Source organism: Ochotona princeps, chromosome X (assembly GCF_030435755.1).
Source record: "Ochotona princeps isolate mOchPri1 chromosome X, mOchPri1.hap1, whole genome shotgun sequence".
NCBI classification, from domain to species: Eukaryota; Metazoa; Chordata; class Mammalia; order Lagomorpha; family Ochotonidae; genus Ochotona; species Ochotona princeps.
Window position 1 is genome coordinate 102,897,817 of NC_080865.1, and position 25,077 is coordinate 102,922,893.

General features: G+C 39.2%; 1 protein-coding gene across 1 annotated transcript in view; it reads left to right on the plus strand.

Annotated features, from left to right (window-relative positions):
- Positions 1-25,077, plus strand: part of AFF2 (ALF transcription elongation factor 2) — a 484,531-nt gene that overhangs the window by 304,942 nt on the left and 154,512 nt on the right. Inside the window, exons 5-7 of the mRNA XM_058659060.1 lie at positions 11,324-11,410; positions 18,270-18,306; positions 18,585-18,618. Coding sequence (XP_058515043.1) covers positions 11,324-11,410; positions 18,270-18,306; positions 18,585-18,618 — 158 coding nt within the window. The remainder of the gene's footprint in view (positions 1-11,323; positions 11,411-18,269; positions 18,307-18,584; positions 18,619-25,077) is intronic.

The window sequence follows — 25,077 nt, forward strand, 5'->3', positions numbered from 1 at the left end:
CATGGGCAATGGATTCTCACGCAGTTATAAGGAAAGCTTTGTGGGCAAGTTCAGTTAGAATATACCCCTACTTTTTTCATGGTATACACATGTGGGTGCCATGAAATATATCATTTAAAAACTATTGGTGAAAGCCTTTTTGACAGTGGCCTTCATGAATGATTACTATTGAATATTTAAAAAATAACTACATAGTAAAGTAAGATTTTGATTGGATTTATTTAATAAGTATTTAGCTTTACTATCTTCGTGGTGTAAGTTCCAAGAACATACCAGTAGCTTCATTATCTTCCTGGATTTTCCTGTACGGCAAGTGGCTCTTTTCACTAAACAGAGAAGGATTAGCCCTCTTGATTTTATCACAGAACTGAGGTTTTACAGTATGCCTCTGGCACCAGGTTTTACATTCACGCCACTGAACCTCAGAGTGTTCATGTTGAGTTTGACACATTCTCTTTTTTTATTAAGTCAAAAGTTGTTTGAGAAAAAAGCATGGCTTTCACGTGTGGTATGTCTTTGCCACCTTAATTTGAATACATGTGTTATGTATCTCCCGTTACTTGATGTAATTGCAGAGAAAAGAATGTAGGGAGGGGGGCAACTGGTCAGGCATTCAGGCCCAACCCACCCAATAGGAAGTTGGAATACTCAGAGAGGGCTTTCAGAAAGCATTTTGCTGAGGTTTAGTCATAGCTCTGACTTTGTTAAATTCAAGTTACTGCAAAAACATTGATGCTTCTGTTCATTTATTTCGTTCTTATCTGGAGTATCTGTGGGCAAGCGGAATATTCAGTAGTTAGATTGACATCTTATGATAAATTTATTAGTTAATTTCATGTGAATGGAACAAACTGTCCTCTTTCATTCCCCCTGGCGTTTTGAGTCTGAGATCCTAAGATTGAAATAGCTATTTTAGAGGAAAGGCAATTCCATGCAAATCATGTTGGATGAAGTCTTAGCTGCATTAGTGGCCTGCTACCTTATCATTTACTGAGCTCAGGAATAATGAGAGAGCAAAGCTGTATCCAACGTGCTCACTGGAGGCCTCTTTCCATGAAAATAGATATTACTTCTGTTTTCCCCAGCAACTGAGCTTTTGTTCCCATTAAAATCAGTTGTCATGAACTCCTCACTAGCATTTTTTCTCAATGTAATAAGTGTAAAAGCACAAGAAAGCTAAAGCAACACCTAAAAATGGAATACTAATGCCTGGTATAATTCTTTCAAGAGGCTTAAACTGATGATTGGATGAAATGTGTTCTTTGCCTGTAGCTTAAATTTTCTGGGGCGTTTTACTTACTAAGTAAGTTGGTTTTCTGAAGCACAGCTGTGTTGCCATCTCTACACTGTGTATGCCTCCAACAATGGGAGACCAACAAATCTCTGATAATTTCTGGAACATGCCAATAAATTGTAAGTTGCTCTGTTTGACGGGTTTATTTGAGTTAAACTTTGACTAGTCACTAATAATGGCCATCTGCTCATGCCAGTTAAGAATACTCTAGTTACCTAGAGCACAGCTAGACCCTGGTTTTATGCCTGGTCCAGCCTCCTGGCTGATAGATGTCTTGCAGAGAGTAGACACTCAACAGATTTATAATGAATGAAATTAGTTGTGAATCATTAAAGATAATGTCAGGGAAAAGTCAAAGGAAGGGTGTTGGGCTTATAAAATTGATTTGCTTGACTTAGAGCTAAAACAGTAAACAGGGTGGTAACCATAAAGAAATTCTTCATTCGGTGAGGATATAGAATGTTGTTTGATCCAATAAAGTGACTCTGGAACAAAAACAAAATATGACTATTATGAGAGAAGCTTCAGAAATCTCAAATGGAGCACAGAGCAGAAGCCTTGTAAAGAAGTTTCCTTTGTGCCATTCTTGGAAAGCAGTTTCTCAGTGGCTCTTCCATTTCTAACTAAAATTGTGCTAACTTTACTTTAGGAAGAAAACCAAGTATTCAATGTTGTTAAGTCTCAATGGAACAATATTTTTAGTGGGGCAGCTAGTTTTTTTGCTCTGACTGGTTCAATCTGATTTAGACACATTTCCTGTAAACTATTGAAACTTACAGGATGGTCATCTGCTAGGAAAGTCAAGTCAAACCAGAATTGGATATTAGATTGTAGCTGCTGCTCCAACTTGGTACGGAACTCAACAGATTTAGTAGAATTTCACCCAACCTATCACTACACGGCTCTGCCCCTCATAGTGCCTTTGGAGATAATTTTTTTTGCAGTGTCTATGTGTGCAGTGTTTGACAAATGTCAGGGCCAAGTGAAGGTATATGGTTATGACCTGCACGTTGCCATATGTGTACCTATTTCATTCACATGGGTGAAATTGAACTGATTGCATTTGGAATTGGCAGGAAGGCTTACTTGATTGACCATCTGAATGAACACACATTGAAGTTTCACAGTACTGATTACAACTTATTATCAGTTTTAGATGAGAATGAAGTTCTCTTCTATTTTTCTTGGAACTCTCCATAATGAAGGCACCCAGTATTACTTTTTGTGTGTATACTCATAGTACCAGTGAACAAAATTTCCAGATTAACCTTAAACAACTGTCAGCACAAGAGTGAATAAAGTCATCAATCATGGATTTGAATATATTCAGAATTTTATACCATGTCAATGAAATCATAAATAACTTTCACAAGGATTAGATGTTAATGTAACACATCCTCTCTACACACACTTGTATGAAAATGAGAGATACAATTTTGGCAGACTTTTAAGAGCATTGCAAAGAGAAGAATATTTATTCATTTAAATGGGATAGGATTTGGACTGCCTGGAAAACTTGACATGAGTGGCTAGTGATCACACCTAGTTAAAGCTACAGTTCTACTGTTGCTAGTCTTTCAAATTGGTGAGCAAACAATGGCACAGATTTGACTATTAGTTCTGCCACTGTAGCATGGTAAACTCCCTGCCCTCACCCCCACCCCCACCAGCACCTTCCCTCACCCCCATCCCTGTGAGCAGAAAGGATTTGCTGGGCCATTTTCTCAGTCATGTTTATATGTCATATCTTCAAAAAACCACTCCAGATTCAATATAACCTCTTCTTACATGTATCATTAATTTTGCAGAGATAAAAATATAATTATCTGGGTAAATCAATGCAATTGGTCCACATACCCATAGCCTCTGCTCTTCTAAGTACCCCTTTGCCACTGTCCTAGGCAGGGGTCATGTTGCCTTCAGAGATGGAGTTCTCTTTACTTTCTATGGCGGTGGATGCAATGGTTGGAAACTCGCATGGTTTGGGAAATCTTACTTCATTTGAGCTAACTTGGTGCTCTGATAACATTTGCCCACAGAACTTGTCCTGATGGCTTGGTCCAGAAGGCAAGTCTCAACTCACTTTCGTATGAAGTTGCTTCACGTATTGAAAACACTTTCTAGACCTCCCATCAGTCTCCCTTTTTGTAGACTGACCTTCCCCTATTCTTTTGAAGTACATTTATGTATGTGATGGCTTGCTCTTTTAGTAACTGTCCACTGAAAATGTTGCAATGCTCTCATGCCTGTGCTGGGACAAGTCATTCAGGTTAGCATCCTGTGTTTTCAGTGTGACCTTTTCCACACGGTCTCCAACAGCACTACTACCTTTCACACTCTGGCTATCATATTTAATGTGGCCATCAAAATCTCACATTGACTTGGGGAGATGTGGAGAGTGGGGTGCTGAAGCCATCCCCCAGAATAGGAAAGCCGGAATAGGAGGGGCTGTCGCAAGATGGCGGCTGGCCAAGGGCTAGGAAGCGGAGCTGGTGTCCACAGCAGGTAAACAGGAAGTCACAGGGATAGGCTAATGCCCTCGCTGTGATTACTGGCCTATCACGTAGCGCCAAGTGGACCCACGGGGAGAAGTGATTGGACGAGAACAATATAAAAGTAGCTGGAAAAAGCTAGGTGGTGGACGACGAAGGACAGAGACTGGGATGGACGGACGCACGAAAAAGACAGACGGACTACAGCGGACGGAGAAATACAGGGACAAGGGAGAAGAAGAACGGGTGGGAGGAAGGGTGCCGGAGAGAGAAAGTAGAAAGGAAGGATACAGACAGAAGCAGTAAAAGCAGTACGGAGAAAGACGGAGAGAAAGTCTGGGGGGCGACGAGGAGAAAGACTAGGGAAAGAACGAAGGCCGGGCAGCAAGAAGGGTGGCAGAAAGAGGGCTGGAGAAGCAGCAGAGAAAAGCTTAGACCAATGGGGACAGCGGAGCAGAGGTAAGGATTTAAAGTCAGCCACTTTTGTCAGTGAGGGTTCGGTTGCGGTTCTGGCGTTTCCCGAACCCTCAGAGTATACCTCGTCTTTTTAGTGTCGCTGCTGACCAGCGACAGGGAGAGTCAACTAAAATCTTGAGTTTTACCTCGTGAATTGTAATAAGCCAGATTATCTTTCTCACTGTGCAGTTTTACACTTGGTTTATGGAACAGGATTGCGGATTTTATTTACTGCTGTTAAAATGCACTTAATTGGATTCTGGCCAATATTACAGGATCTTTGGAATGTTGATTACTTTATTTCTTTAGTGTCACCTGCAATTTCAGTAAGTGGACATCCTGAATGGTCTTTTAAGATGTTGAATGAATTTTTTAACCTAAGAACTAAAAAGTGAAAGAATTAAAAGTAAAGTGTTGTTATGCTGTTATTAAAGGTAGTGAAAATAGAGAAGGCCAGGTAACAACAGAGCCTTGGCTATGCCTCTTTAGACTGCCTTCTAGAGTGGCCTTTCTTACTCAGCAATTTAGGTAAGTTTATTCCAACTTAGTGGGTGATTATGCACCTTTCATAGCTCCATTCTTAGCTGCAAAATTCATTAGTGAATTTTGGCAAATGCTTTGCTGAAGCCAACATATACTGTGTCTGTGTCACCTTCTGAATTGATCAAGGAGAAATTCATTTCCAAACTGGTTTCGCTGTTTTAGAATGTAGCCTGGCACATTCTAGAATGTGCTCTGAGGCCAGGATTAAAAAAACTCCCAAGGCCTAGGTAGATGATGTATAACCATATGAACATCTTTAGAATAGAACTTACTTGTTCTGGGACACGTTTCTGATGTCCATCTTGTGAGGGCCCAGAGAGGAAGGAAATCCATACCTCATCCCATATGCACTGCTTCCCTAGAGAAAGAACTTCATGTGGAACAAGCAAGCTATCTTGTCCTGGCCAAGGACTCAATCTTGGACACCTGTCCTCCCATGTGTGCCCAAAGAAAGTGTACCAGGGGAAGCAGGAAGGTTCAAGTTCACATTTCTGTTGCAGCTATGCAATAATGTAGCTGTTCTTGATATCACATTGGGAGAGAAGCCCGTGCAGGCAGCAGCCAGCACCTTTCCCAAATGATGGCTTGGCTGCTTTGCTCTGTGAGCCTATCCCACCCGTGTTCCAGTTTTTATCCATTTCCTATGAACAGCCCCACTGCAGTTGCAGATAACAGTGTTAATACGCCTGCATTGCTGCTTTTCTCTGATATCAAGAAGGAGCAGAGCTTCCCACAGGCGAGTTGAGCAATCAACAGCAAGTTGAAGGCTAGGAAACAATTTGCCTGCTTTTGTGTGTGGGCCAAATCACTGAATAGCACCTCCTGGGCACTCCGAGACCCTGTTCTTTATTGTGTAGCAGCCCCAAGGCCTAACTGCCCCAACACCACCCATTTCTGGCAACTCCGAGAACTGTCAGAGCACATGGATATAAGGGTTCTGAGTCATATATTAACACCCATACACATAGGTGTGTGATTTTCTTGTTTTGTTTGTTTCATTTGGGTCAGGGCTGGGATTAAAACGCAGATCTCCCAGCACTCTTATTTTATGTGGGTGTGTTTTGATATGGATATGGACACCTTTTAGCTAAAGAAGCACCTTTTACTATCTAATGAAAAGATCTCACTTCATAAAGCACATGTGGATTTCAATGTTCTCAAATTTCAAATAATTTTGGAAAATGGAGAATGTTTGCAGTTCCATTGCACTACTTTTTGGGGGTTGGGGAAAGAAGATGCCCCCTGAGAAAATAGAGACCCAATTCAGCTCCCATGAATTGGAAGTCATTTAATTCTATGTCACTGTAAAAATAAACTCCAGCCTGGTTTTGTGGATTTATTTTATTAAGCTATATTTTCATTTGAAAACCACTCAGCTATTCAAAATTGCTATTCTTAATCACAGGTGTTTGTAAATATTTTTAAAGCTTCATTCCTTACATTCTTGACATTTTAATAGAGGAAAGAGGGGGAGGTATACAGGACTCCTTGGTTGCGAGCAGGGCCTACGTTACCTACTTGCTTAGTGAAGGTATGGCAGGCTCAGACTGACAATGCCATTTGCTTGGTTGTGAGACTAAAGCTGAATGTGCACAGCACTATGTGGTTACCAAAGCCTCTGTTCCAGCATCAGCTTGCTTCCTCTTGCAGAAGGCCTGTGCAGTGAGTAAAATACATGGAATCAGAGACTAAAAGCCTTTGTAGCTGGGGGAACACATAGAGGCCGTCAAAGCCAAAGCCCACATGTTACAGATAGGAAAATGGAGTCTCAGGGAGGGCAAGCCACTTAGCCAGAGTTGCTCAGGTAACTGTTGGCAGAGCTTGAGCTTGCAACAAGGTTTTCTCATCTCATTCTTAGTCCAATGCATCTTTTGGGGTTCCTTCTGACTGCAATAGCAATAACACTAATGAGATATGTGAGACAGTACCATTATTTGCATTAAGATGGTCAGTTGTAAATTTGCTCTAATCTTCTCTTTTGCTTGCACTCATTGAAGGTAAGGAGGTTAATATTGGTGTTTAACCTAAATGCATATGGTTTGTGTTAGATGATGACCACCGACCAACCGCCCGCTGGTGTAATAATATCGGCAAGTTGTTCAGGGTTGTAATGGAAGCTTTATTGGAAAATCCACTCCTGGGCCGCCTTCACACAGAGGGGAAGGAAGAGGGAGGCGAAAAGGGCAGCGGAGATACGTGTTGAGCAGTTTTATACTCCTGTAGACACGTGGGCAGGCAAAGGGGTTGTCTGTGCCCCAACTATGTAAGCAATGTCCATTCAGGTGTGCCACTGGTTGGCTGGAATCCTGCCAGGCCGGTGACATAACTGGCTCCCGTGGCTCCTCCTGTTCCAAGCTGAAGCCTGGGAGACATGCTGGGTCCGGAGCAGACCAGCCCCTTGTCACCAGTGCCCTGGGCGGTCTTCTGTTTGAACTGCTAGTGTGTGCAGAGTGTAAAGTAAGTCTCTGAAAGAAATGCGTACTTGCCCCCCACCCCCGGACACACACACACAGGGCAAGGCACTCAGACATTCCAGTTCCATTATGAAGCCTGAATGCCTTGTGCAGTGACTTTCTCCTGACACTATGTTCCCTGTGTATTCACATGTCTCTCCTTCAAGGGGAGTAGCAAATCAAGCCAAGTGAGCTCCCTGAGGAAAGGTGCTTATGTTTATCTTTTCTCTATTCCAATGACTAACACATTGTGCCAACTAAGTAGGTCAGTAAAACTGAAACCCTGCCAATTGTTGTGTAGCCTTGAGCCTCACCTGTTTGTATTCTCCAGTCCCCTATCTGTCAAATGGGTATGATGCTAACAATCACTGCCTCTTTCTATGTGTCAAACAAAAATTGGCCATTTACTTACTGTGTGTTAGGCACTGGAGATTCAAAGTTGGGGATGACAAGGCTTCAGATTCTTAACAACTATTGCACCAACTCTACATTAGATGAGTATGGGAAGTACTGGAAATTAGCAGGGCGTATAACACCAGTCTATGGCCACAGTGTGTGAGACACCCAGTATTTGTGTCTCTGTTGTCCAAATCTGAGGTACCTGCATGTTGTTTTCAGTTTGTTACAGTCCTAGCCTTTGAGCCATAGTATGTATAGGATGCTGAAATACAGAGCCCTTCATGATTTTCTGGGTTTGACATTGGATCATCCAAATCACATTAATAAAACATCTTTCTATTGTCAAAATTTACTTAGGACGTTACTTGTGAAATCTGTTCTTTGTCAAACACTAAAAAGAATACATCATAAAATAATAATTATATGTTGTCATTTAGTGATTCTCCATCAACTATGTTATTAGTCAGCTTTACAAATGGGAGACACGCCCGGAAGCTGTGTATGCTGCAAGCAGTCCCCAGCACTCGGCTTGAACACGGGAGGTTGATGCTGAGTGACCTCATCTCTTGGAACCTCTGCTACGACAGCTTCCTGCTGATAATGGGCATCTCTGCACTGGCTCTCTTGGGCAGAGCAAATCACATGGAAGCTAGAGCTTTTATGAAGGTTCAGATTATGTGGTACATGCACACGTGTGTGTGTGTGTGTGTGTGTGTGTGTGTGTGATTTTTTAAAGGGAAGTGGTGCTTGGTATTTACTCCAGGTGTTCAGCCTTGACAACACTCTGCAGGGGGTGATCATCGACGCCTGATCACTTGGTGAAGAATTAGGACAAGTCCACTTAGATAAGAGTTTATATGGGTTCTTATCTCAAGAATAGCAAGAAGATAAAAATGGATTAATATCCTTTAAGTGTTAATGAAAAGACAACAATGGAAAATATACTGTGCATTTGCCACATTTTACAGATTAACTCATTTTCAGAATTGAAACAGCTTGCACCAAATTTCCTAGTTGAATATATCCTTTAGGGAAACTATATTCTTTTCAATTGCGTTCCCCCTACTGTAATCAAATGCGTCAATAGTAACATGGACTCAGCATGTTGGTTCATAAAATCTCATATTTCAAATACTGAGAATCAATTGTCATTGAATATGTAAAAGTATGTCGAATTCCGTGTGGGTTTACCAGCAGGGCAGTGCATTCCGCTTGTAATTCAAGATTGTCAGATTCTACCACAAAGTAAATTCAACATTCGTGGAAAATTGAATTCAAAATAAGCGTATTTAGTTACAAATACTTTTAAATCCACGCATCTTATGGGTCTTCAAAAAATTCACAGAACTTGTGGATTATGAAAAACAAATGCATGTATTTCAAAAATTTTGCACCCAATAGACTTCCATTTACATTTTCCATGAAGTTTATGAGGTACTCTAGTAAATGTCAGGGGCAAGAGCATACCTTCTAGAAATGGTTTCGTTCTTTTCACTGTCTGAAATACCTTTGAATAGACACAGAGGTACACCTCTAAAACTGCTATGCAGAGTTAGGTGTAGCCCCTGAACACTGACAAGAGACCATGTTCCTTTACAGCCCGGAGCTTACTGCACTTGGATGGGCTTTGACAAAAGAGAAATTGCATTTTATTTAATTTCAAGATTCATTTCTTTTCATATAAAAATAAAAACTTCATGTATTTGTGGCCAAAAATGATAAATGCTTACATTACGAAATGATGAAACCAAAGTAAATAGCATATCCAACTTCTCACATATCCCCATTTTGCTATAACAAGAACATTTGTGATGTACTGATAAGCAATTACCAAGTGTACAGTACGTTCTTATTAACTCTAATTACCAGGCTATACCATAGATCTTCAGAAATTATTCTGCCAAACTGAAACTTTGTATACTCAAACCAATATCTACCCACTTTCCCAGTTATAGATTTATTCATTTTTCTTTTTTGAGTTTTATTTTTATGTTAATGTAACATTAATACATAGAGTACAGATTCAGTGTAATTCATAGGTACAATATATATTTTCATTGATGACTGTTTTTAGAAAGCAGCTTTATACAGGAAAAATCCTGTACATTGAGAGAGATTATTGACTATTTTAAAGACACAAGCTGATTAAAATTTGGCTTTTAAATTATTGCCAGGTAAAACTATTTTGGGACTAGTTTTGATGGCAGCATAAGCGGAACTCAAAACACTTGGAAACGGTCAATCTCTTAAGTTCGTTAAACATTTCCTCCTTTTTGAATAGTTCTAGATAAAATTCAATCTATGGCAGTGCTTGTCTGAATAATACAAATTCTGATTCCGCCATGCCAATGTGAATGAATCTGTAAAGTATCTCCTTGCATTAGAACCCTTCAGACATCAAAAGGCTCTTTGAACTGGGTAATAGAGAAAGCAAAAAAAAAAAATTTTAGTGCTACCTGAGAGTTCTGTTTAATATTACCTTTGAAATTACTAATTATGTTACACATAAAGATTGGAAAATGGTATTATATAATGTGTGCATTAGAAAGTATCCTGACAGACATTGATGCCCTCTTACCCTCCCCAGACTCCTTCTTTATTTCCATCATTACATAGATTTTTATGTTTAATGTTTATATAAGAAAATGTTTGATGAATCCAGCACATGCTGACTGCCTCCTGCTTCACAGAATGGATCGTCTCTCTGTTGACGGGATTTTGAGTATGTGATTTAATTCTCTTTGCTCTTAGGGTAAAGCGTGTTGGCCACATGCCTTAAGACTAGAGCAAGATTTGAATAGCACCACTTTTCAAACAGAGTGTTGGAAAGAGCTGAGAAGGTGCCCCTGCTGATAACAGAGGGTGGGAGCTTGAAGGGCTTTTTCTGTTTGAATGCTTGAATTTGCAATACACTGTGTATATGGCTGCCTGAATCAAGCTACGAAGCTCATTATAACCATCTCCATGAATGAGACAGAGTTTGCTTCAGCTGTCTCATGTTTGCAAGGAAGAATCAACAGTATGTGCATCATTCTATCACAAATTGCTAGGCTGTATCAAGGGAAGATCAGAATGAAGGTGCTGGCCATGTTGCTCCCTCTTCCACCCCTAGAACTGGCAGATCACACCTGAAACACAATCCCCTGAATTAGAGGAGCCCCGGGTAAGCAGGATTGCCTCCTGGGGGCTCCAAAGGCAGTGACACAGTGCAGAATGCCAGCCATAGGAGAAAAGTACAAGAGTCCTGATAAATGAATGAAGAAGCTGAGGACGTGTCAGCCTGGAGAAGACAACACCAGCAGAGGGAATTGCCTCTTCCTGCAACCTGACTCAGGTGCTAGAGGAGAAGGCGCATTTCCTGTGAAGTAGGATTCATCATCAGAAGCTTCTGGAGACAGATTTTTAGTTCCCAACCAGATGTCTCAGTATAGGACAAGTTGCTTCCAACAGTGGCACTCTCCCTGTCACCGGGAGTATGCAAGCAGACATTGGATACAGGCTTTTGCATTGCAGATGGGCATAAAGTAACAATGTGAGGCAAGAAGTTCCACCAAATTACTTTAAGGTCTCAATCTATAGATGAACTAATCAAGTATTTATAAATGGCCTAATCTGTCTAATGGCAAGAAGGGCTTTGATTTTCTAAGTGCCCAGAAGTAAAACTGCTTTTGTTCTTTTTTCATCAGGAGATGACCCATTCCTGGCCCACTCCTCTCACTGCCATGCACACTCCCGGAAACGCTGAGCAACAGGCATTTTCCATCCCAGGACAGGTCAGTTCTCTTCCTCCTTCCATTTTCCATTGCCTTGTTTAATTTAGGCCAATCAGATTAGATATTTAATGGTAAAAATGGTGTCTGTCTTCTGGTACTATATAAATTCTCTTTTGACTCTCAGGATAGTCACACAATCATGATTTTTATTGAGAGAGTCTTTAAGGCAATCTACACACAAATATTGACATGCAGGTCTTAGTAACTGAACATTGCTATTGACCAACCAACAGTAACAATAGCTAATGAAAGAGATCGGTGACTCACTCCTGAAGGAAGACCAAACAGAAAAATGCAACAAAAACGCCTTGGATTTTTTAATTAAAAAAAAAAAAAAAAAAGAAAGACGCTGCCCTAAAATGTATCTATTTCAGTTTTGATGTATCACCCCCAGTCCTGGCCCACAGACAGATCCTTACAAACTACCTTATCACATTGATAGAACTTTCTCCTCTACAGTTCTATTATCACACATTCATAATGTTCTCTTCACCTGTTCTGAGTAAGAATTTATCACCACAAGTTTGTTTATGCCTAAATGGATATGAGTATTTTAATATCACATGTTAAATACAGAAAATGACTTTCCTGACTTCTTTTTTTTTCTTTCTACTATTAATTTAGAAACCATTTACCAAGGGCATATAAGGAGCTAAAAGTTAGAAATGAAGGAAGTCTTCTAATTATTATCAGGTAAACAGTAAAGCGATGAAGTTGGTATTTTCATAGATAATATGAAATTGAGAAAAGCATTTAAAAACTCTCCCAGGGTTGAGGGTGTGGCCACTGTGGAGACAGCAGTGTTTAGGTGATTAGAAATCCATCAAGTGCAGCAAAGCCCATCCCACACAGAATACCTGCAAGATGAAAGGCATGAAGAGATGAATGATCACTGTGTGATCCACTCTGGGAAGAGATTGCTAATGACTGTATTTCCTTTCCTGCAAGGCAGTGGACAGAGATGAGCTCTGGGCAAGCAGGTACACAACCACTAGGGGCTTCGGTGCTACCCAAAGGAGTTAGGCCTTGATCTGTGAGTGGAGAAACATGCATCAGATTCTGTAGGTTTCAGAGTCATGATTTCGACAGCAATAAAGACCTAAACTGTGTTTCATGACGCTCAGTCACCGTCGAAAGGAATCGGAGTTAAATGAGCAGCAGTTCTCACTGTCCTAGTCTGTGAGCATGCCACGGCTTCCTGTACCCACACACTCCTGCTTTCATCTGTCCTGGGCTCAATATCCTTTTTGCCAGCATCTCAGCCAAGGGAAAAATCCACCTGTTTCCATGCCTGTCTTTCAATATGATACTTCCGTATCAATTGCAGTTGTTTTTTTTTTCAGCTGAATTCTCCTATTTTGTTTTTAATTTGTTCAAGTCATAATTTTGGCATTTACACATGTGTACAATACAATTGGCTGTTTAAATGGAATTTTATAGTACATGCACATTTTGTAATCAGGCACAATTTGCATTTTCTGCCAATTACTGTACTACCACTCCCAGGATCAAGGTAGGCTAAATAGTGCAGCAGACTGAAATGAAGCCACGATAGCTACATTTCCCCCTTCAAAATCTTGGTTTGAAAAAAAAAGTGCATTTTAAATAGCAATAGCAACATCAGCAACACATAGAAGATTATAAATGTTTCCTTGAAAAACGGAGTTTAAAAAGAATGAAAAATTTTCATAAGCTTTTTATAGCCTACTTATACAATGGTTTGATGACCCTCACCTCATTCTACACTTGATCTTAACCAAAAGGCCAAGAAGGAGTCCCTCACCTCATTCCAAGCACTTAATATACGACAAATAATTCTGTCCTTAGTACAACCCCAGAAGATTGATAATAGCCTTATGCTTAGTTACAGCGATAAAAACTAAGCATATGCGCTCCGAAACACACAGTTAGTAGGTGAAAGGACTAATATTTCCATCCAGATGTTCTGGTGTTAGTGGTCAGTTTTATGGATGCCCCGGTTCAAGACATAGCTGACTCCAGGAAGTACAGGTAACTGGGTTCCTTGTCTTTCCCCAGTGCTCACAGCAGTCCCAGGTGGCACTCTCTCGGATAGTTACGGTTTCCAACATCCCTGGCCATGTAGCAAGCAGGGTAAGAGTGCTGGCTTAAGAGCTGCAATCCCGGCTCTTTTCCCTGCAGGTTCTGCAACTTCCTGGCCGGGTAGAAGTGCTCCACTGACTCTAAGGCTCATTTTCCTCCTCTAGGCCTGGGTGGTACGTGTGCCGTGGTGTATATGTGGAAGAACTACATAATCTCAATGGAATTTTCAGGTTAAATATTCTATGATCCTGTAAAATCATAAAAAGACTAATATTGTTGCGAAATTCTCAGCACAAGTTGACTGATGCTAAATTGAAGAAATAGTGTGTTTTATCATAGAAAAAAAAATCTCACAAAGGAGGAAGCATGTGAGAGAGAAATAATTTCTTCAAAAGAAATTTAGTAAAGATACCTAGGAGGAGAAACATCCTCTACAACAGTTGGCAAGCTCTAGCCTCTACATTCTTGCATTTTTTAATGCTGAAAATTGGTTAAAGTGCTATAACAAGCAAAAAATGTTACATGTAGATATGTATGTGTATGTATGTACATATGTATAATGTGTAAGTGTATTAGTCTACCATAAAATGAATATTCTGTCATCTTGTATGACATGGGTGGAATTTGAGTACACTGTAATAAGTAAAACAAGCCAGGTACAGAAAGGGAAATAATACATGCTTTCACTTAAAGTGAGGAAAGTAAAAATAGTTGTTTTCATACAAGGATAAAATTTATTAAAGGCTCAAGGTAGAAGGGGATGAAGGGGCAGAGGAAGATCAGAAAACAGGGACAAAATAACAGTCAGAGGAACAAGTGTCTGCTCCAGCATGGCTGAGGAATTTTAATTTAATATCTATATCTATATATAATTATACATTAAATTATATATATCATATATGTATATATGTTTGTTAAAAAATTAAAAGAGGCCTGGGTATTTGTCACGGTAATGCGACCGTTCCTTGGGATGTCCATATCCCATTTCAAAGTGTGCGGATTAAATGTCCCACTTCCTGCTGGTCGCCACTCGCGGAGGTGGCTGGTCATGCACAATCCTTGGCTCCCACTGCCTGGATGGAAAACCTAGGCCGAGCTCCTTACTGTAGCACAGCCCTAACCGTTGTGGCAATTTGGGAGTGAACCAGCAGTGGGAGCACTTGGAAGATGTCTTCTCTCTCCCTGTCTCTGTGTCTTTATGCCTCTGTCTTTATAATAAGTCAAATAAATGAGCATTTTAAAAAGAACTTGAAGAGAGGAATTTGATGGGTCTCATCACAAAGAAGTGATAAGTGTTAGAGATGAAAGTGTTAATTATCCCTATTTGCTTATCATGTGTTTTATAAATTGAATTATCACACTGCACCCTACAATTTTGTGCAATTATTGTGCATGACTAACAGAAAAAAAAAAAAAACAGGGCCAGGGTTGCAGTATAGCAAGTTAATTCTCTGCCTGCTATACTAGCATCTCATATGGGTGCTGTTTCGAATCCAAGTTGCTCCATTTCTGATCCAGCTCCCTGATAAAGCCCCTAGGAAGCAGTGAAAAGATGCTTCGTGTGTGTGGGCTCCTGAAGCTACTACATGGCAGACCCACCAGAAGCGTCTGCATCACAGCTTCACACCAGCGCAGCTCTAGTCCTTGTAGCCATTTGGGCAGTGAACCAGTGGATAAAAGGTCCCTGTCTATGCCTTTCTCTCTGAACCTCTGCCTTTCAAATAAAAATAAAGTTTAAAATATAAACCATAAAAATTCAAAGGAAAAATTATATCATGAATGAATGTAATTGTGGAATTCAAATTTCAGTATTTATAAATCAGTAACCCAGTCTCACCCATTTATATATTGTCCATGACTTATTCCACAGAATAAATTGAACTAAATGTCACGGAGGTTTCACACTTAAGCTATTTAATCCCCAAACCTAAGCAATTTACTCTCTGGCCCTATGCAAAAAAAGGTTAGTTAATGTCCACCCTACAATGTAGTTCACATAGAATTTTTGATTGTGCAATTATCATGAGGGCTGTTAACAGAGCCTCACACAAATTTGTACTAGAAAATTTGCATTATTCTATTGCAAAAATTACACATCTGACATATCTATGAAAGAAGTATATAAATCAAAGCCAGGTGCCTTCCAAAAGTTTATTGTATCTATATTATTGATCACTGCATTAATTATGCCAATTCTTTCCCCACGAAGCCTGTTTGCATATGTGGTTGGGTGTGTATGTAAGGTGATTTTGGTAGGATACAGAGGTGTTCCATTTGTTTTTAGTTTTGGATTGAAAAAGTGTCCTATCCAGTTTAAAAATCATCTCAAGAATACATAACATTACTGAGAAAATTTACTGAGCAATAAAATGCTGCAATTTGCAACTTGTTTAATGCACCGATGCCCTCATATTCTGAACCAATCAATCATTTGCATCTGACATTTAGAATACTTGGATAAAGATTAAAAATACAGGTTTTCAGGACAAGTACAAAAATTGTACAGTTCAGTCTTCAGTAAGATAGTTATTTGATTGACTTTGGGACTTAACATCTTATTTTCCTAAAGGCTTACATGCCCAGGAATTTTCTGAATCTTTGTGATAAGATTTCTTTAAAAATAAGAAATGGAAACATCGTTATAAATATATAAAGATAGAAAAAGTTCACAACTCATTTATGTGCTAACTTGAAGAAATGCATTGTTTGGTATGATTGAAGCTTATCTCTCCAGAAAGAAGTATGTAATATAATTTTTTTTGAAATATAGTCAAGATTATATTGAGCATGTTTTTAGTTTTTCCTGGTTACTTAGATATTATTGTAATCATGTCTATACAAATGTTTGTGGAAACTTTTATTTAAAAATAAAATTTTACTTAAAAATAAAAATTTAAATTAAATAAAAATAAAAATTTATTTTGGTGCAAAAATTGAACTTCACAGTTAGCTTTTTCATAAAATATAATAACCATGATCTGTTTGAAGGTAATACATAAGCATGGATATAAAAATTTTGCACAAATGAACTTGTTTGAATTTTGTTTTCCATGAACATGTTGAAGTAGCCATAAACTGTATCTCACTAGACAGTAACTGTGCCTTTGAGAACTGTGAAGATGGGAACTCTTGCCTTTGCATGAATTAGACACATTTTTTTAAGGAACTGACTGCTGTGTCCTTTTTCACATAATATTGGTTTTCATAACTCAGTATTCCAAGTGGTTTGGCCTCTGGAAGTATTTCCCTTTGCTTACTTTCTGTGGTTTGCAAAAAACTGAAAACCAAGTGATTAAGCTTTTGTAGAGCCCTTTGTCTATCAGCAAGGCCACAGAAGGCTTGGAGCTTTTGAGACCTCTCTTGGGCTTTGTGATGGATCTTTAGCTCAGAGGCCTGGGCTGCTTCTTGTTGAGTTAGACAGTCTTCATGAGTGGTGATCTCGCCAAAAGATAAATCTCTTGGGCAGCAGAATCATGAAATACATAGGAGAGTTCACTTTTCATCCAAGTGTGGTTACAGGTTTTGCTTCCTTCTTCTAAAAGATAAATTTAAGCTGTGAACTTGTTTTTAATCTGCAGGGTGGCAAAATGAAGTTTAATGAATAGATTACTCAAAAAACAGCAATCAATACAACCAATTTCTGTATTTTGTTATATTCATTGTATCTCCAGTTTTGAAATGCGTGCTTTGTAGTCCATGCGAATTCCCTCTCCTAGCTGCGTGGTGCCTTATGTGCCCTGAACATCACTGTAGTGCTCTGCCTGCAAATTATGTCAGAATCCACACAAGTGAGACACACTCCCAGCAAGCCTGATGTATGTTCATCAGGGTTCTCGATCTGGAATTCAGTGAATGAATTGTGAAGTTTGACTTTCAAATAGAAATTAAATATCTTTAAATAATGAAATGCACTAACATATTTCGTGTTCCAACAATTCAACAGACTTAACATAAGCTGTTTTTTTTTTTTTTATTCTATTTGGTTGCAAGGGAGAGAGAGGAAAAAATAGAGAGAGAAAGAGAAATTTGACATCTGTTAGTTCATTCCTCAAATTCCAGTGAGAGCCAGGCTCAGCCAGGCCAAAGCTAGGACAAGAGCCAGAAGTGCAGTGCAGGCGACCCGTGTGGACGGCATGCATTCAACTGCTTTGGCTGTCACCCGCTGCCTCTCAGAGTGTGTGCTGTCAGAAAAGAAGAATTGAGAGCAAAGACGGCATACATGATGGAGCTGGGACATCAAGCTGGACACTCTGACATGGGACGTGGACCTCTCAAGAGGCATCTTAACAATTATGTCAGACAACTGCCCCATTATAAGTTTGAAAACATTTCTTCTGTACAAAATGATGTACAGGTCTTGTATGTCACAAAGCAAGTAGAAAGTTGGAATCATCTGTATAAAAGGGAAAAACTGAAAGAATCTAATAAGTTCTCTTGTACAAAAACCATGGTCATTTCTTCAAAGTTCCCTTTGCTTCCTTAAAGGGATCCTCGCCTAGATAAATGAGAAATTCTACACTTGAATTTCACAATTATGGGTCATTTCTTCTGATGATGCCCATGTTTCTCAAAACACCCCACTCTTTTTTGTAATTATGATGAAACAACAGTTATGATCATTTCTGTAGCAAATGTTTTCTTCCAATGCAGTTACAGGCAAAAGTCTAATTAATGAAATTGTTAACTACTGGTCCTATTTGCAAACAGTAATGAAATGGTATCTTTAGAAATAACAGATATACATTTTGTTCTGGTATCATTTAGCTAATGTATGTATTTTCTATATTCTTCCTTATAGGAATCTCAACATTTGACTCCAGGATTCAACTTACAAAGTAAGTGTTTTTGAAAAACCCTGCTTAGCTTAAACATCCATGCCTCCACCCCACCCTATGCTACCTTCTTTCCTACTTAGAATCATGCAAGAAAAGCTGTAGCAAAAAGTTATGACGCATCCAATTGGCTCAATGTTTTTTATCGGTTATCATGACAGGAAGCTTTAACAATGAACAGTTTGGAAGGTTGCAGATTTGGGGAGCAATTGAATTTTAATTAAGATTAGTCATTTGACGTGGAAACATAAACAGTAATTATTCATGTCTTTTCTTTTCAGAGTGGAGTGATCCAACCAGCAGAGCGTCTACAAAGTCAGTATCATTCAAATCATGAATATTTTCAGAGCAACAAAATAGTGCCTCAGTGCTGAGTTAGTCTTATTGTGGCTCTTCCTCTGTAAGCTCTGAGCCTTGGTTCATAGTAATATGAACTTTGATCAGGGGAGGAGCATCAGGCTTTCCATGGTCATAGTCTATTTGGTCTGTTGTAACAAATGCCATCAATTCTGTGGCTTATAAACAGTAGAAATTTATTTCTCACAATTCTGGGAATGGGAAGTCCAATACCTAGGGTAGATTTTGTGTCTGTGAGGGTCTGATTTCTGGTTCATAGGTGGAGCCATCTTGTGGTGTCCTCACATGATGCAAGAAGCAAAGAATCCTTAGCTTGTTGAAAGTACACAAATCTCATGATGTTGCAAAGGTCCTTCGTCTTAATACCATCACCCTAGAGGAGAGGATTTCTATATATGGACTTGGGGGGATACAAATATCCATGCTATAACATTCATGGCATGTATACAAACAGTAAAACAATGCATCATCATTAGATTCTCTAAATGCGTAGACTGACTGAATTATCTTGGAATATGAAAGCAGCTATGATTTGAGTGAATTAAAAAACTGTAGGTGAATTGCTTCCTACATTTTGACTGATTCATCTGAGCATCGTTTAACTTCAGCTACATGTAGCATCTTACACCATATTCAGCTGCCTCTGACTAGGATGGACAAGGGATACAGCTAAGCAGCCATAACTGGACATGAAATACAGAGTCGCTTGTCATGGCCAGTCAACCTAAAACCCTCTGTTGTAAGGCCATCTGACACCTGTATATTTAAAGACAACCAAGGACAACCAGGAAGGGATAGAATAAGAGATACATGATACTGGATTGCAGTTCAGAAGTCAAGACCTTGTAATTCACTTGGCACTGTCAAGTAACTGTAACTGTGGCATTACAGGCTATTTTTATTTTTTCATTAATGTTAACTAAAGAACAAATTTGGAAGAGCCAATTTCCTGAGATTAACTATTGTAGATTTCATAACATCCATTTGTCCAAGAATGTGTTAAAGGAACATTTCTTTCTGAAATTCTTTCCTAATAATAGAAAATCACTATCAGCTTTTCTGTGTGAATAATAGTTACATACTTGAAATTTTTCAAAATCAAATCATTTATCATATGCAAGAAATTTATTGTCAATTACTCACATATTGGAACTTCATTGATAATTGCATAAAACAATTAGGAGTAACTCCCAAACAGACTGAGCTATTGAGAGAGGCAATAACATTCTTGGAAGTTTAGTGGTAAAGTACAAAAGACTTGATGCCATAGTCAACCCTCCCTTCCCCCTTTGGCTTGATCTATGCCTTCTAATTCAAAGTTCAATTTCAATAACTGAATATCTTCCATTTTAAAAATAGAGAAAATGCAGTAAAAAGGGGGAAATGACAGCACGGCCCCAATTTAAGGAACCTGCAGCTTATGGAAACACAGAAATAAAAATCATCTTTTTTAAAGATTTATTTACTTTAATTACAAAGTCAGATGAACAGAGAGGAGAGACAGAGAGGAAGATCTTCCTTCCGATGATTCACTCCCCAAGTGACCGCAATGGCCGTTGCTGTGCCGATCCAATGCAGGGAACCAGGAACCTCTTCCGGGTCTCCCACGCGGGTGCAGGGTCCCAGTGCTCTGGGCCGTTTTCGACTGCTTTCCCAGGCCACAAGCAGGGAGCTGGATGGGAAGTGGAGCTGCCAGGATTAGAACCGGCGCCCATATGGGATCCTGGGGCGTTCAAGGCGAGGACTTTTTAGCCGCTAGGCCATGCTGCCAGGCTCTAAAAATCATCTTTGATAAAGTTCATTTTAGCTGTTTCAGTCATCAGGTTTGGAATTATTGTTTCCCTTCATAAACTAGAAAGCAACGGATGTCATACTCCCTTTCTCCACTCCTGCCTTTTCTCACTCCTATTAAAAAGTCACTAAAGGGCCCGCCACAGTGGCGTTACAGGCTAATCTTTGGTATGTTAGCACCGGCATCCCATATTGGTGCTTGTTTGTATCCCAGTTGCTTGCCTTCCTATACAGCTCTCAACTTATGGCCTTGGGAAGCAGTGGAGGATGCCACCCATCCTTGGACCGCTGCACCCACGTGGGACACTGGGAGGAAGCTCCTGGCTCCCGGCTTCAGATCAGCTCAGCTCTGGCCATTACAGACATCTGGGGAGTGAACCAGGAGGTGAAAAACTCTAAATCTCTCTTTAAAATCTGCTTTTCAAATAAAAATAAACTTTCTTGAAAAGTTATTAAGCATAAACACACAGTGCATACATATAAACATGCATACACACACTCTTAGGAAATTGATGCAGGTTTTGAAACTTGGAAAAGCATGAAAGTAGAATTTGCATTAGAAATGTTCTTACTCCTAAAGTAAGAGGAGTACGCTTCCACTTTGAAATGTGCTACTCTCTGTATGTACTATTGAATTCACTTGTTTATAACTAATAGAAATAAACTTATCATCAGTTGTGGCTTGTAGCTAAATGCTGCATTATCCATAGAAACTTCATCTAACTGCGGTATATAGCACAGCCAATCTGAAATTTTCGATAGGAAGTGCCCGTAGAACCAGAAAGCAGTCCATTTTTTGAAATGAATCACTCTCTCTGGACGCTTAATCTAGAGTCCACACACTATCCATCAGACATCAGCTAGGAGTTCCCTTCTTTGACCCTTTCTTATTCTCCTGTATGTTTCCTGGAGTGTGCTTTCAAATCAACTTCTGAGACTTTCCCCATGACAGGGTAATGTCTCAGTGATTTGGCATATGGACTTATTGAGGGTGGACAGATTGCTGGCACCTAAAGCGTGATGCAAAGCAGCCCTTACGTCAGGCACATGGCCAGAAAGACACCCACCCAAGGCCAACAAATGTGCTGGGCACACTTCTACAACTGAGAGATTGGAAAGAGTTAGAGACTTGTAAAACATAATCCCTTAATTACTGGGACACTTTATTCATTTCCTTCATCTTGGCTTGCTTCCCCAAATTGGTGAAAGACAGATCTTCCATCTGAGTATGGATTCTTTGTGAAGCCTACGGACATGGGCACTTGGTCTGAAGACATTGGCTCCCGCAGACCAGAATACAGGCTTGAAGCAGCCAGGTTCTCCCATTGTTCTTCACAGCTGGTATTTGTGTGCGGATCCCAGCAGCATGACTGGCATTCCAGAGGACTCGATATTTTGTCCTCAGTGTATGGCCCATTGGTAGAATTAATTTATGTAGAATTTTCATTCTTAAGGTCACACTGCTTGCTCCATCCAGAACCCTGAATTGCCATGAATTGGGGCGTTCAAATCAGGCGTTTGGAGAGCTAGGCTGGACCTTTGCTCAGTAACAGTTGTGGTTTTGAGTGAAAGCTGTGACCCTGGATTTGGAAAGATTTAAGATAAAGGCATGCAGGGATTTAATTTTTGAAGTGTTTTCACAGACTCTTGAGGGAAATTAAACGAATTAATGAGCATAATAAACCTATACTTCAATTGACTTCAAACTTTTTGAAGCCCCTTCTCACGTATGTAAACCTATGAACACATATATAAACACTTGTCTGAATTCATATGTAAGTAATTATATCGTTTTCCGGAAGTCCATCATTTATTTATGAATGCAAGCAGCAAATTATAATAGCAATAAAAAATCAGCAATTGGATCACCAACACAGATCACAGCAATTACAGTATTCATTCTTCTTCAGTGAGACTGGCTGTTTAATATATTGATATTCAGTGATATCTTTACTTATATCTTAATAATGGGGTTTCAGATAATGTTCTTTGTAATCACATATACTTTATGATGCACATTAAAAGAAAAATTGACTTTAACAGACTGTCAATTGGGCCAATGACCTACCAAAAAGCAGCAAATTGGAGTTAAAGTTCAGAAAGATAATGGGAAAATATTATTGTGGCATAACCTAAGGTGACCCATGCAACCCCAGGAGGTATACACTTTCTCTGAGCACCTACTTTTATGGACAATGACTTCCTCTGAAAAATTTTAAATGATGATATTTGTACATGGTCATGGGTTACAATGTGACATTTCAGTACTTTTATACAATGTGTGCTGATTTATTCAGGATGGTTAACATTTCCTGTTCCTGGCCTCTCCTTTATGATTGGAGGCTTGGGACATTTTGTTCTGTTTGTGCAGTGTCTGCTAGGCTGTTGTGAACTCCACACTATGCTCTACTCCACACTAGGAACTTGTTCCTCCAACTCAACTCTATGTGTTACTCATGATCTGAGCTTCTTCTATCCCACCTACCCCTTCAAGCCCCTAATAATCACCATATGTATTCATGTTGGGTGTTTTGTTTTTTAGAACTTAACACGTATAAGGGAGAATAAGCACGATTTGTCTTTCTATATCTGGTTTAGTGCTTCTTTCTCATTTTAAATTATTTGAAAATAAATTATTATTTTATTATACAGTTATACTTGGTTTATTTCACTTAATATTTTGTCCTCAATGTCCATTCATTTTACTATAAAGTATAGGGTGTCATGATTTTTATGAATTAATAACTTTCCATTTTCTGTATTCATTCATTTTGGCAACTGTAATTAGTGCTGCAGAATACATGGTGCAGAGGTATCTCTTTGACTCAATATCTTCTGGATATAGATCCAGTAATGGGTAATATGGCAGTTATATTTCTAGTTTTCGAGAAATTGCCGTACTCTTTACTTTGCTGTCTGTGCTAATTTATGTTACCACCAACAGTATTTAAGAGCTCCTCTTTCATCATATACACTACTGGTATTTATTGTCTTCTTTTTGAAAATAGCAATTCCAACAAGGATGTGGTAATACATATATTGCCTACTTGGATTTCTTTGCTCATTTCTCAACTGCAACAGTTGGGTGTTTTTTACTGTTGTTGAGATTTCTGAGTTCTTGATATATTTACCATAGTTTTCCTTTGTTAGACAGGTTGCTTACAAATATTTCACTCTATTGTATACGTGTTTATAGCTTCCTTGGTTGTCCCAAATTTTCAGAAATTTCATATAATCCCTTTTGTCTAGTTTATTTTTTGCCTGCATTTTTGTGGTCCTATATGATAAAATGTCTTGAAATGTTTTCCTAAATTTAAAACCTGAAACTATGACATTCCTAGAGGATTTTCTTTCTTGGATTTTCTCTCTTGAGTGACTTTGTCGTACTGATTGTAGCATCTTATGAATTGCTTCTCAGCAAATTAATCTTATAAAAATGCATGACCTTTTAGGTCTTTATCAACTTTCATAAATATTATGAGACACAATATGTTGAATTGCCGAGGTGAATTTTCATACAGCTTCAATGAACTCTGTAGTATCCATCTAATTCTCTCTTGACTTCAGTTAGTTTGGTGAGTATTATCGAGAACACGATGGTTCCAAATATCTAGTTCATGTGTTAAACTTTATTGTTAACATGTGGACTCTGTCCCGTTGGAAACCGTCCAGATCCTCTTGTTTTTTTTTTTAATTATTTATTATTTAACTTCAGTAATTACATTTTATTATGTGACACAGTTACATAGATACTTGGGTTCTCCCCACCCCTCCCCAAACCCTCCCACCATGGTGGATTCCTCCACCTTGTTGCATAACCACAGCTCAAGTTCAGTTGAGATTTCCCCATTGCAAGCGTATACCAAACATAGAGTCCAGTATCTTATTGTCCCATCAAGTTCAACGGCTTCTTAGGTATACCCTCTCTGGTCTGAAGACAGAGCCAGCAGAGTATCATCCCAGTCAATTGAAAGCTCCAACATACCATCAGCAAAAATTTACATCATTATGGAATTAATTGACATAGTAATGAGTAACCAATATGTTAAAAGTAAATGCGAGTTCCCAGCCACCTTCTGTGACCACCTCACCTATACTTCAATTTTAGTTTATACACAACATATAACATTCAAAACATAACATGTTATACATAACATCATATCATCTTAAATCAAGGCAAACATGTGGTATTTAACCTTTTGGGATTGGCTCATTTCCCTTAGCATTATGGTTTCCAGTTTGGCCCATTTGGCCACAAAGAACTGCATTTTGTTTTTTTTAATAGCTGAGTAGTATTCCATGGAGTAGATGAACCATAGCTTTCTTATCCAATCCTCTGCTGATGGGCATTTTGGTTGTTTCCATGTTTTTGCAATTACTGATTGTGCTGTACCAAGCAGCTTCTGTATATTCAGCCATGCTGTGGAGAAGGCCCACATAGTTTGCATGAAACCTTAATATAAAGGCAAACATGACTATGATGCTTTTCCCTTGCCACTTATCAGGTCCTGCATTTATGAGACTGGCTGTATGCCTGAAAACATCTGACTGTGGCTCCAGATAGCTGCTAAAGGCTTTATGGAGATAGACCGATTGCTGTCAGCCCCAGGCTGCCTGGGGTTAGTT